This window comes from Canis aureus, chromosome 6 (assembly GCF_053574225.1).
Source record: "Canis aureus isolate CA01 chromosome 6, VMU_Caureus_v.1.0, whole genome shotgun sequence".
NCBI lineage: Eukaryota > Metazoa > Chordata > Mammalia > Carnivora > Canidae > Canis > Canis aureus.
This window is the reverse complement of record NC_135616.1, coordinates 75,407,224-75,420,550: the sequence shown is the minus strand read 5'-3', so window position 1 is coordinate 75,420,550 and position 13,327 is coordinate 75,407,224. Positions and strand designations below refer to the sequence as shown.

At 37.1% G+C, this 13,327-nt stretch overlaps 1 protein-coding gene across 1 annotated transcript in view; it reads right to left on the bottom strand.

The window, feature by feature from the left end:
- Positions 1–2,617: 2,617 nt before the first annotated feature.
- CFHR5 (complement factor H related 5) overlaps positions 2,618–13,327 on the bottom strand; it is a 30,394-nt gene continuing 19,684 nt past the window's right edge. Inside the window, exons 8-10 of the mRNA XM_077902332.1 lie at positions 9,341–9,523; positions 6,336–6,518; positions 2,618–5,058 (exon numbers count right to left, since the gene is read on the bottom strand). Of these exons, the coding sequence (XP_077758458.1) occupies positions 4,862–5,058; positions 6,336–6,518; positions 9,341–9,523 (563 nt within the window). The 3' untranslated portion in view covers positions 2,618–4,861. The remainder of the gene's footprint in view (positions 5,059–6,335; positions 6,519–9,340; positions 9,524–13,327) is intronic.

Genomic DNA, 13,327 nt, shown 5'->3' with positions numbered 1-13,327 from the left:
CAAAGACTGCCATATACTATTTTCCCCAGGAGCTGAAGCTCTGCAGCCCTCCAGGACTAGTAGTAGCCTTGGAGCCCGGTTCGTGGGTGCTCACCTTCCGGCAGAGGCGCCTGCGGGTTGATTCTCTGGTGGATTTGCAGGTCGCACAGGCCCCCCCAGGGTGCGGGAGGCAGGGCTCGTGGAAGTGGCTCTGGACTCCACCAGCCGGTGCTGTTTTGCTCCCTGAAGGCTTTCAGCACGGATGGGTGGGAGGACTCTGGCTGCACCCCACTCTCGAGCCCCACGGCTGAAATTCTGTGCCCCTCGCAGATTTTCGGTGAACCCTTGCAGAAGAGCAATCCATCCCTCTTCTCTTCCCAGTTCCCAGCAAAACTGTGTCCATCCAGCCTGAGGCTGAGCAGTTTTATCTGAGTTTCAAAACCCCAGATTCGGGGACCTCCTGCTGTGGCTCCCAGGGAGGGTCTTGCCTCCCTGCTGCCTCCTGGGACAGCGGTGGGTGCTGGGGTAGGGCCTGGAGCTTCTTGGCAACGGGGAGCCGAAGGCCGGAGCCCACCTTCCCTGTTCCCAGCCAGCTGCCCACTCCGGTGCCCAGAATGGGTCACCCTGGGGCCCACCTGGTCTCCCCGGGGCCCAGGGATCCTCAGGGCACCTGTCCCACCTGACACCTGGGATTCCACCCCTTCACCATCGGAGCGCCCTCGGGCCAGGCATGTCCCCCCGGGGGCAGCTCCCCCAACACACACGCAGTCAGGTCTCCTACCTCCCACCTGCCTAACAGGTGTCCTTTCTACTGGAGCATCGCAGCATTTGTTTTCTCAGATCTCTGAGTTCTAGGAGCCTTGACAACTATTGGAGGGAGGGGACTAATTGTGGATCTTCCTTCCCCTCTGCCGCCCTCACTCCCAGGCGCACACATCTCTGATAGCACAGGTCTGGCCATGATGCATCCTCATTAATTATTTTAGCTTTCTTTTTTCTAAAAATGTACTTATTTTGCTTTTCTTCTTGAAGGATTTTTTTTCAGTAGACATAATATTTTGAATTCAGAATGTTTTATTTTTGTACTTAAAAAAACCACTTTCCATTATCTTTCAGCTTCCATAGCCACCAATAAGAAGTCAGTCTTCATTGAAATTATTGTTCCATTGTATAGAACGCATAGCTTTTTTTTATGGCTGTTTTCAAGAGTCTCTCATTATCCTTAGTTTTTGGTAGTTTGTATATAATGTGTTTTCTTTGTACTTATCTTGCATGGACTTTATTTTCTATATCTTATATAGTGATGTCTGTCATCAAATTTGAGGAACTGATGGTCTAGTAATTTTTCTTCCATAGTCTCTCTTCTTTCCTTCTCAGGCTCCATGTACACATTTCCTTTTTCTATTGTCCAACCATTTCCACAACCATTCCCATAAAAATAATTTATAATTATTTTTCTTTATTATTTAAATTGAATTATTTCCATTATTTTCATTTATTTTTATGCTCACTGTCTTTTGTCAATTCCATATGTTTTGAGCCTCCCTGGTGAAGATTTTTTTTCAGGCATTGAAATATAATTTCTAGAATTTCTGGATGCCTGGGTGGCTCAGTGGTTGAGCATCTGCCTTCAGCTTAGGGCATGGTCCCGGAGTCCCAGGATGGAGTCCCACATTGGGCTTCTTGCATGGAGCCTGCTTCTTCTCCCACTGCCTATGTCTCTCTGCCTCTCTCTGTGTCTCTCATGAATAAATAATTTTAAAAAATTTTTTTCTAGAATTTCTTTCTCTCCTAAGGCTTCTATTTTCCTGTTAATGTCTTTTGGTTTTATTCACTGAGAATGCTTTTTAAATTATGTCCTTTAGAATAGCTATAAAGTTTGTTTAAAATACTTGCCTATTCAATATTCCAGTATCTCAATCATCTCACAGTGTCAGTTGATTGTCTTTTCTCTTGTAAATGGATCTGGATCACATTCTTCTAGTTATTTGTATATCACATAATTTATGCACCTGACAACTCTCTATAAAGAAATTCTTTCTGGAATTTTCATTCCTACTCCCCCCCCCCTTTTTTTAAACTTTCTTTACATCTTGGAGGGAGGTAGTTACCTAAGGACAGCAAAGCTTCTCAAGGACTACACTGCTGCTCAAGCAAATTGTTTAGAAATATGTGCCACAAAATAGTTTGAGAAAGGAAGAAATTCTCAGAATGGAGAGCAAATATCCAAGTTTAAAATACTGTTAGAGGGACATCTGGGTGACTCAATCGGTTAAGCATAAGGCTCCTGATTTTGGCTCAGGTCATGATCTCAGGTTCATGAGCTTGAGCCCTATGCCAGGCTCTGCCCTCAGTGGGGAGTCTGCTTGAGATTCTCTCTCTTCCTCTACCCCTCCCCCTGTGGGTGGTCTCTCTCTCAAATCTTTAAATAAAATACTGTTTCCTATTCTCTAAATAAAACATTTTATATGTATTTTAAATAACATTTCACTTTCAAAATTTCCCCCTCAGAATTGAGGAGGAGAAATGAAATTTCTACTTGCCTTCCTCCTGACCAAGAGGTCAGTAGGTAGCCGGTGTGAGCTAGGAGCAACCTTTATCAATCTTTGAGTTCGTATAAGTTCATTATAAATTCTGATAGTATCTTAATTTTTAATTTTATTTTTTTAATTCCCAGTGTTTGTCATGATTTTAAAATGTTGCCACCATTTTTTGGTTATCACTTTATTGAGATATAATTCACACATCATCATAAAATTCACTTGTTTAAAATGTATTGTGCATGTAATATTTTTTGGTAAAATCACAGAGTTCTACAATTATCACCACAATCAATTTGAGGACATTTATCACTGTTAGCTACCAGCCTCTGCCTCCCTACTTCTGCCCTAAGCATCCACTAAATCTACCTTCTGTCCCTATATATTTGTCTATTCTGAACATATCCAATAAATAGGATCACATAATATGTAATCTTTTTTGACTGGCTTTTCTCACTTAACATAAAGTTTCTGAAGTTCATCCATGTTGTGGCATGTAGTAGTATTTTATTCCTTTGTTGTAACCAAATAATATTATATATAAGATCTATGTTTTGGGTATGTTGATAAGCATCTGGGTTGTTTCTACTTTTGGTTGTTATAATAATTATGCTATGAGCATTCATGTACAATGCTTGCATGAACATATGTTTTTATTTCTTTTGGTGTATATATCTAGGAGTAGATTACTGAGTCTATGATAACTCTATGTTTAACCTTTCAAAGAACTTCCAGATTGTTTTCCAAATTGGGTGTGCCCCTTTACAGTCCCATCAGCAGTGTATATGGGTTCCAATTTGTCCATATTCTTAACAATACTTGTTACTATCTGACTGATTGTAGCCATCCTAGTGGGTGGGATGTAGTATCTCATGTTGATTTTTAATTGCTTTTGCTTAATGATTCAAGATGTTAACTATCTTTTCATATGCTTATTAGCCATTCATACATCTTTTTTTTTTTTTGCAGAAATGTCTGTTTACATATTTTGCTCATTTTAAAATTGGGTTACCTTTCTATTTTGAGTTGTAAGAGTTCTTTAATTCTAGATATGAGTCCCTTTTCGGATACATAATTTGCAACTATTTTCTTCCATTATATCTGCCGTGCTTTCATTTTCTTATTCATGTCATTTGAAGCAGAAAAGTTTTTAATCTTGATGAAGTCCAATTTATCTATTTTTTCTTACTTGCTTATGTTTTAATGTCATATTGCAGATTCTATTGCTATATCCACCAGCCTTAATTTTTACTTGCATTTGTTGTCAGCATTTTCATAGATACTTAAAATATTTTTTGGCCAGCAGGTCTTTTCTGTGTTTTTTTTAAAACTATGAAATGCTGGCTAAAATACAGGAACACACAGAGCATATTTCTAAAAGTTCCTGTTCAGTATTTCCCTGAACTATGGTACATCAAAAAATAATGGAGTTTTTGCCTGAAATAAGTCTCATGACCTTACAGGGTCTTTACATTCTCATCTTCTACTTTCTTGGTGTCTAATCACAGTTCTTGATAACTCTTATCTAACTGTAAAAGTAATATAATTCAAAATGAGAAGTTATAAAATATAGGAAATATAAAAATTTATAAGTATTCTAATTTCTTAAACCTATTAACCTCAAACCACATAAATTATTACAGTTATACTTTGTGTTTCCCCTCAATCTTCTTTATTTATACATATCTCGATAATCCTAATTGTAAATTGTAACCTCATAATTTTTATTTATAATTATAGTTATCTTTGTTTATACCACCTCTTGACTATATTAGAAGTTCTGCACTAGGATTTATAAATATTTTAGTCTTCTATTCGTTTTTGGAAGATGGTGTATTTGTGCCTTTAAGGATTATTTAGTATTTGATGAATAATTAGGCTCATACTAGAGGACTTATTAATATTAATGCTTGCTACAAGCATAAGAGGTGATAGTTTTTGTATTTTTATGATGTGATAGATATTGCCATAACAACTTTATTTAAGAGGAAGTAAAGTTGACTTAGAAAGCCTTAAAATTATCTTATAAATTTTAGACAATTGGAAGAGGTTAGATGGAATTAAGTACTGAATTGAGGTACAGGCTCACTTTCCGTGGGTACTATATGTATAGGAAACCCAGTACTTTGATTTGCCCAGGTGTAATGTGATCCACCTAATAAGTAAAGCCCTGCTCTCAGCTCATAAACTTGTGAACCTCTGTAAATCCAGAGTTCAAAATAAAACTGAGGTAAACAACACTTGAAAGAATAAAGAAAATAAACTATAGAATTGATTACATAATGCATACTTATACATGTAGGATTACTTTTAAAATTATATTCAGGGAAACTATGCTCATTTCATCCACACATGGGATATTCGATTTTCCCTTCCTGACAGAGTGCCCGAAATGACTGCATTGATGTCTTTGCTTTATATGGCTGTTTACAGTCAAATTCAACAAAATCCCCCGTTTTCACATAAAGGTTTCTGATGTTTTTTCCTCTTAACTGTATGTTATTTTTGTTCATGTTACCTTCATATATTATACATGCATCTGAAAGAAGAAATAATAAAAATAAATTATTAATAATATAACTTTTCCTTTCCAAGAATACTGAAATTTCTTAAAGAATATTGAAAGCTAATATTTATTGTGTTTTCCAAGTACTGTTCTTAGTACTTGTACGCATCTTCTCTCAACACCATGCATCATTTCCCTGGGCTAACTAAGCACAGATGGGGGTTCAGAGAGATTGAGTAATTTTTTCAAGGTCATATAATTTAGTGGATATTCTGAGCCAGAATATGGACCTTGGCAGTTTGACTTCAGAGCCTGTGCTCTTAATAACTCTGCTTTACATGCCTAAAAATCACATACCAAACAGGATTAAATTAAAATGTTCTATTATGGTCAATGTTATTTACCCTCCTTTCCCAACTCAAGATTCTTTTTACATTGTTTCCAAAAAGTGCACATAAATGTATTAACATCTTACTAATGTTATAGTAAAAATAAGTTTATTACCATCTATTCAGATATATAGTTCAGAAAGTGGGCTGAAGAGGACAATATGTGTAAAAACCAATCATCTCTTTAAGTATTCACTTAGAATATACCTTATACTTGAAGGTAACTACTTATCAATGAGAGCACAAATTTACTAGCTATTATATTGCTTGTTTAGAGCATCTTTTCTACAAACAAATTATTGCTGGGTCATAACTTTTGTGAAACTTTGATTTCTGTAGGAAAGCAGAGTTACTTTCCCCCATGATCAGAGTCCACTCATTCGTTTTTAAATTCAGCAGTCTGAGAGGTAGCATTCCCCTGAGCAAATAGCACACCCTGGCACTGCTAAGCAGCATGTTCTCTACAGCCCATAATCTCTGATACAGGAATTGTTCAGAGTTGCTGAAATAAGCCCAAGGTTAAATTTGAGGAGCCATCCTAGGCAGTGGCAACCATAAAGAACTTCTTTCAGTACCTAGATCTATCCAAGCCCAGGAGATTGTAAGATATATTACTGAGTATTTTCCTGATGACATATGATAGACTAGTCCTTGTAGTGTTAAAGAGAGGTTGACCTTTTTTTCTCCCTGTCTCTTCTGTAGATACAAAAGGCCACCAGAGCATCAGGCTTAACTATATGAATTTGGCACCAGATTGCCATGCCTGAATCCTAGCTCCACCAAATACTCACCAAGTGGCTTGAATCAATGTCAGACAGATTTTCAACTAAATTAAAGTAAAAGACATCCTATGAAATTTGTCCATGAAAATTTCACTATGAATATCAAAAATCGAACTCCAGGAGAATATGAAGAACTCACCTATGCATTTTGGTGGTTCTGACCACTGTCCATTTATGCATATTATATCTGTGGAGCCCCGAAGTTCATAGAAAGACTGGCAACGGTACTGGACTCTTGATCCTGGAGGATATACTGATAATGGGAATGAGGTGATGTCTCCATTGCTAACAGGTGGAGGGGGACCACAATATTGTGTAGACTCTGGAAAATAACATTTATGTGTTGAGAGAAAATCGACATGTAGTTTAAGTGAAATACTATAAGTAAATCTCCTTATATCCTCAATGTCATATATGGTATCTGAGAGCTCAAGTAACTCATGATATAATTTCTATAATATAAACTGATAACCAAAAAATAGTATAGGGCTTCCTTTCACCCTAAAGTAAAATACACTTAAGTATTCAGTATATATGTATTATAAGGGCATGCAAGTATAAGTAGTAAGAATGGTTTTTATTTAAAGCATGATGAACAGGTAAGATTTACTTCTATATGGCCTACTGCCCACCCTCTTCATAAAAATTTTTACTTAAAGAGGAAAGATAGGGGCTCCTGGGTGGCTCAGTCAGTTAAGTGTCGGCCTTTGACTCAGATCATGATATTATGGTCCGGGATCAAGCCCCATGTCAGGCTTCCCGCTCAGCTGGGAGCCTGCTTCTCCTCTCCCTCCTCCTGCTGCTCCCCCTTCTTGTGTTCTCTCTCACGCTCTCAGATGACTGAATGAATGAATGAATGAATGAATGAATGAATAAAGCAAAAATAAATAACTCCCTTTCCATTTCTATTCTCTGGAACTACTGTTACTTTATGCAAATATCATGTACCTGTCAGTACGTGATCATAAACTCTTAGCTTTACTGAAGTGAATGATTGACATACGGCTTTTCATTTATTTTTCTGATTTCAAATAATACCATAGGCATCTTTCTCTGTCAATAAATGTTTCAAATTCATGTTAAGAATAGCCGGAATACAGGGGTGCCTGGGTGCCTCAGTTGGTTAAGCACCCAACTCTTGATTTCGGCTCAGGTCATGATCTCAGGGTCATGAGACTGCTGAAGATTCTCTCTCCCTCTGCCCCTTCCTCTGCTCGCTGTCTCTCTAAAATAAATCTTAAAAAAAAAAAAAAAGAATGGCCGGCATACATCCCATGGCACTGATTTATCTTTCCATATACCACCAAAGATACAGATACGAAATGGCCAAATAAATAATCTTATCCCAAATAACTTCTACCTCTTGCTTCATTGAGTTACTGTCCTTGCATTTTTCTCAGACTCTCATGCGGGCATTAGATTTTCTTCCCTTTAAATTCAGCAAAGACCCTACTCCATGAATTGTCCCCTTTGTCTGTATTGTCAATTTCTCCTTCCCTGCCAAATCATTCATCAACATACATCCTGAAAATGTCATAACTGAGTGAGGTAAAATTTCCCTTAATTCATACCCCCTATCTAACTACCACTTTATTTCCCTATTCCCTTCAGAGCAAACCTACTTGTTTCCTATCCTCTCTGATCTGACGTTATCACCACACATTTTCTCTTGAACACACTGGCATTAGGTATTGCCCCCTACTGAAATACATCAAAGCAAAGTTACCAGTTACTCTAGGGAGCTAAATCCATTGTTCAACTATCAGCCTTCTTGTCTAGTTGTAGGCAGACTTTGACATGTTTGTTGTCCTGTTGAATAACATTTTGCAATATGTCCTTGGCTTCGGGGACACCAGCTCTGGTAATGTGATTTATGATAAATATTTGGTCTTTCTCCCCATTGCTGGCACAGAGGTCCTAAAACCCTTGGGCTTTCCTAAGTGACGACAGCAGTACATGAGATGTCAATGAGATGGATTTTGGAAAACCCATAGGTAACCTGAGGATAGGCTGGTTGCCAGGAGGACTAACCCTGTGATTAGAGGGTTGGAACTTTTCAGCGCCATCCTGACCTATAGGGAAGGAAGAGGGGCTGGAGGTTTGAATCCATCACCAATAGACAAAAGTTTAATCAGTAACGCCTATGTAAATGAAGCTTCCATAAAACCCCAAAAGGACAAGGTTCTGAGAGTTTCTGGGTTAGTGAATTCATGGAGATATGGGAAAGTGTTGGCTGGAGAGGGCATGGATGCTCTGTACCCTTTCCTATACATCTTTTCTATCTGGCTGTTCTTGAGTTAAGCCCTTTTATAATAAGTCCATAATCTAGTATGTAAAATGCTTCTTTGAGTTCTGTGAACTGCTTTAGTAAATTGATTAAACTCAAGGAGGGGGTTTCTGGGACCTCCAATCTATAGACAGAGGCACAGATGACAACCTAGATGTGTAACTGGCCTCTGAAGTAGGGGTGCAAGGAGTAATCTTCTAACACTGAGTTCTTAACCTATGAAGCTTGATGCTATCTCTGGGTAGATAGTGTCAGAATTTAGTTGAATTATAGGACTCCCAGCAGGTGTCTAAGACTTGCTTGTTGGATGTGGAATAACCCCCCTAACACACACACACACACACACACACACACACACACACACAATGTAATTGTGTCCTAGAACCTAGAACCACTTCCCTAGTTTTTCTTCCACAACCCTACCTGGCTGCTCCTCATTTCCTATATCACTATTAATGGAGAGTCTCCAAGGCTGTCTCTGACTTTCTCTCTTATTTAGCCATTTGAACTCTCTGTATGATCCCATCCAGTCCTATAACTTTAGGTATCATCTTTATACTAGCAGTTACCAAATTTACATCCTAATTGACCATTTTACTTCCAAATTGCCCATTATACATCTTAAGTTGCATATCAAGTAAATATACTTTATAGAAGTGGGTATCCAGTAGAGATCTCAAATATTTCTTCTATGGTCACTGTTGGAAGTAACTCATAGATAAACAGTTTTGAAAAGTGATGGAACTGGGTGCCAATTTAATGCTCCAGAATACAGTGCATAAAAAAGTCAGAAGTTCTTTTTCCTGTTCTTTAGTATACACTTTTAAAATCATATTATTTAGAAATAAACTACTAACCAATACAGCGTGGTAATGACTGCCATTGTCCATTTTTACACACTATATCTCTTGGTCCGTGAAGTAGATAATTTTCTTTGCAGAGAATAGCTACTTTTTCTTTATCCTGATAATTCACTGTGGTTAGCATATTCTGAGCATTGGGTATCTGAGGTGGAGGTGGGCAGAGTTGTTCCATGTCTCCTGAAATATATTGGAATTAAATTATTTGATTAATAAAAGCTAGGGGGAGAAAAGCTCAGGAAGATAATATTTCAGTATAAAGGAACATCCAATAACTAGTAACTCTCTATACATGTGTGTGTTATATGTGTATTTATACACATGATGCTGTAGTAACAAATATACTTTATCTTAACATAGTTATGATTTGCAAAGCACGTTTGTGTTATAACCATTGGGTTAAAATTTCTCTGGTGTTCTCTTCTATTTCCTATTCATTATTCCATTGGTATTCTTGTATAATTTCCAAATTAATCCATTTGGTTTTTTTTTTTCCAGCTGACCATATGATTCAAAAAAGTTATGTACATGTGATTCAAACAAGTTAAAACAACAACAAAAAATTAAAATGGCAATAGTAATGATAGAACCGACTAAGACTTCCCCTAATAACCTAACCTTGACCTCAGTGAAAGATTTTTATGATTTGCCTTTTCTTCTAAACATGACAATGACTGACAATCGATGTAATTAGAATGCCTCTGTTTGATTAGGAATTAACTTCTGTTTGGTTGCGTGGTTTGTTCGAAGGGATAAATTTTAAATGGTCAGTTTGGATGCTAAAATATCATTATCTGAGCCACAGTCCCACCGCCTGGCCTGGGCTCATACTGTGTCCTTCTTTAGCTCACTTTTTTCCAGGACAAATGCTGCTGTCTAATGGCACTTCCTTTCAAAGTTATTACAAATAAACTGATAGATATTATTGCTCGCTATACTGTTTTCTCTTAAAACTAAGAAGAATGAGCTAACGTCTCTTGGTTTAATTACACTTGAAATATAACAATAATTTATAGTAAATATTTCAAAAATTATTTTAAAATAGAACCTAAGATCAGTATAAATTCAGCCAAAACACAAATACTATCTGAAACCTGAATTTTATATTAGGTTGTTGTTTATTTTTTCAAGTGAAGGAAGACATACTAGAATTCTATACTGCAAGTCCTCTAAACAAAATTTATTTCTGAGAAAGCCTAGAGGGGTATCTGGGAGGTAGGACAACTCATGCATATCCTATGTTCTATTACGATTTGCCCTATTTATTTATTGGTTTAAGAAATATATGTCATAATAGTCCTAGAGGCGTCATTATTCTAGTCAACCTTTAACAGCCTGGTCTTTTAAGATCTGTTTTGGCTCAGTAACTTACTGAGGTAAAGATTAGCCTGACATTGGGGCACCTGGGTGGTACAGTGGTTAAGTATCCACCTCAGTTTGGGCTAGGTCGTGATCTAAAGGTCATGAGATCAAGCTCCATGTCAGGCTCCCCTCTCAGCATAGAGTTGGCTTAGGATTCCCTCTCTCCCTTTCCCTCTGTCCTTTCCACCTGTGCGCACCCTGTCTCTCAAATAAGTAAATCTTAAAAAAAAATGAGCTTGATATTACTGCTATTGTACATTTTCAGTTAATGAAGTCTGATTCACAGGCTAGAAGACAAGCTATGGAAAGCACATGAAAAGAAGGTTAGATACATTCGATAAATAGATGAGCAGTTTATTATGTAGAAAATGTCCTACTTCAGTGTCTCATTTCCTCTTTGCTGAGAAATTTTGTAGTGTCATTTATTAATTTCTGTTTAGATATTCAAATATTTTTTAAAGATTTTATTTATTTATTCATAAGAGACAGAGAGAGAAGCAGAGACTTAGGCAGAGGGAGAAACAGGCTCCCCTCAGGGAGCCCAATGCGGACCCAATCCCTGGGCCTGGGATCACGCCCTGAGCCGAAGGCAGACATTCAACCACTGAGCCACCCAGGCATCCCGATATTCAAATATTTTTATTTAAATACAAAATCACAAGGATGAATACTTGTTGGATTTCATCAAGACTCTTAAAAGAGCATCAGGCTCTGTGATGCCAATCTTGGGAGTCAGAAACCACCTGCTGTCCATCTCCTAGAAATCTCAGTGCAGGGGAATAGGGAGGTTGACCTCTGTAATCTCAAACATCTCAAACATCTGTAATTACGTCTGTAATTTCAACCTAGTATAGAGAGTGTAGTTGAAACAACACTGACAGAAGAACCTAGAAAGAAGTTCCAGTCTTGATTTTGACCAAGTGTTTTCTTGGGGCCTTGTATTCCTGAATTGTAAAATGAAGGACTTTATTGTCTTTCTTAAGAATAAGTCTGGCAACATGAAAGACTCCTAACTCTGGGAAACGAACTAGGAGTGGTGGAAGGGGGAGGTGGGCGGGGGGTGGGGCTGACTGGGTGACAGGCACTGAGGGGGGCACTTGAGGGAATGAGCACTGGGTGTTATTCTGTATGTTGGCAAATTGAACACCAATAAAAAATAAATTTATTTAAAAAAAGAATGGCAATTTGTGTGACAAATATTTGCCACTTGATATTCTCCTCACCTAATCTCTTCCAGGTACCTACCATTTCTTCCCAAAATTGTTATTAAACTCTTCTCTCAATTTTCAGGAGGCCTCCTTCTCATTTTTCTAGTTCACTCTGGAAATATGATTTTATTATCTACAAATACAACCTTTAAGAAAATCAAGTTAATGCAATAAATCAATTTTTTAATTTTTATCTAGCTCATATTGAGATTTAGGGTATCCTAAATACCACTGTTAATGTGTTCTAAATACTATAGCATTTTTAGTATTAAAAATTATCAGTAATCTGACAGCTAGCAACAGAGGAATGGAACATTATGTACTGCTTTATCTAATATGCAAACATATTTAGCTTCTAATGTTAAATCAATGATACAGAATATTTTTTAATGTACATGATATGAAGTACCACAGAGGTGTGTTTTTTTTTTTTTTTTTAAAGCTGTTGCTTCTCCATATAGGTAGGTATGTCTTATTCCAGATTCACCTAAGTAGCTCTCTCAGACAAACATAAAGCATCATGGGGAGTGAGAGTGGGAGGATATATTGTTTTGGTCATTTTTTTCCCCAAATGGCGATAAGGGCATGAGTAGACTAGAAAGGAGAAGGGGCCTGTCAGGAACTGAAGAAATTTACACAAAAAATTCTGAGATTTTTAAGGCAGCAATAAAACAATAATTCCACTGCCTTTTTTCCAAGATTTTTTGTGTAAATTTTGTCATGATGAAGAACCTGACCAAGAACTATATGGAAAGGGAACTCAGGACTCCAAAGAGAACTCAAGGGTAAGAGAAGTGAGCATTCTGAAGTCATCTCAACGTTGATGGTGAGGGGAGACAGACATCTTGGATGCCTTATTTCAATTTTAGATGTTAACAGGGCACTCAGAAAAGAATGACACATGTATTTTGTTTCCTGGCTGTTAGAAATTTTAAGAGTCATGTCAGCCTTCATTCCACTTGTAAATATTCTTGTAAAACTCTGCTATTTTACTTATTTTATGTTTCTGATGGCTTTTTCATCCTCCTACTGTTCCAGGAGGGATGAAAGCAGCAACGTGACTTTCTTTTTCCCTTGGAGAGAATATTATTGCCTGGAATTTCGTTCATTTGTTTCTTAGCTCTCTGATGGACTGGTTTTTAAAAACTATAATTTTATAGTTTATCTGGATTTTTCTTGTTTTCAGGGTATAAGTAACATTGTCTTCTCCCTTTTCTTAATAAAAGAAACTAAATTCTATAGTTATAATAAAGTTACTTTTGCTATTCTAGTTTCATCATTTTTTCTTCTACCTTACCAAATATGGGTAATTTCCAATTTTTATTTTCTACTCTAAACACATACATGTGAATCTACATTTAATATATTATTAGTGTCTGTAAAATTATTTTTTAGCATTCATAAAGGCTATGCT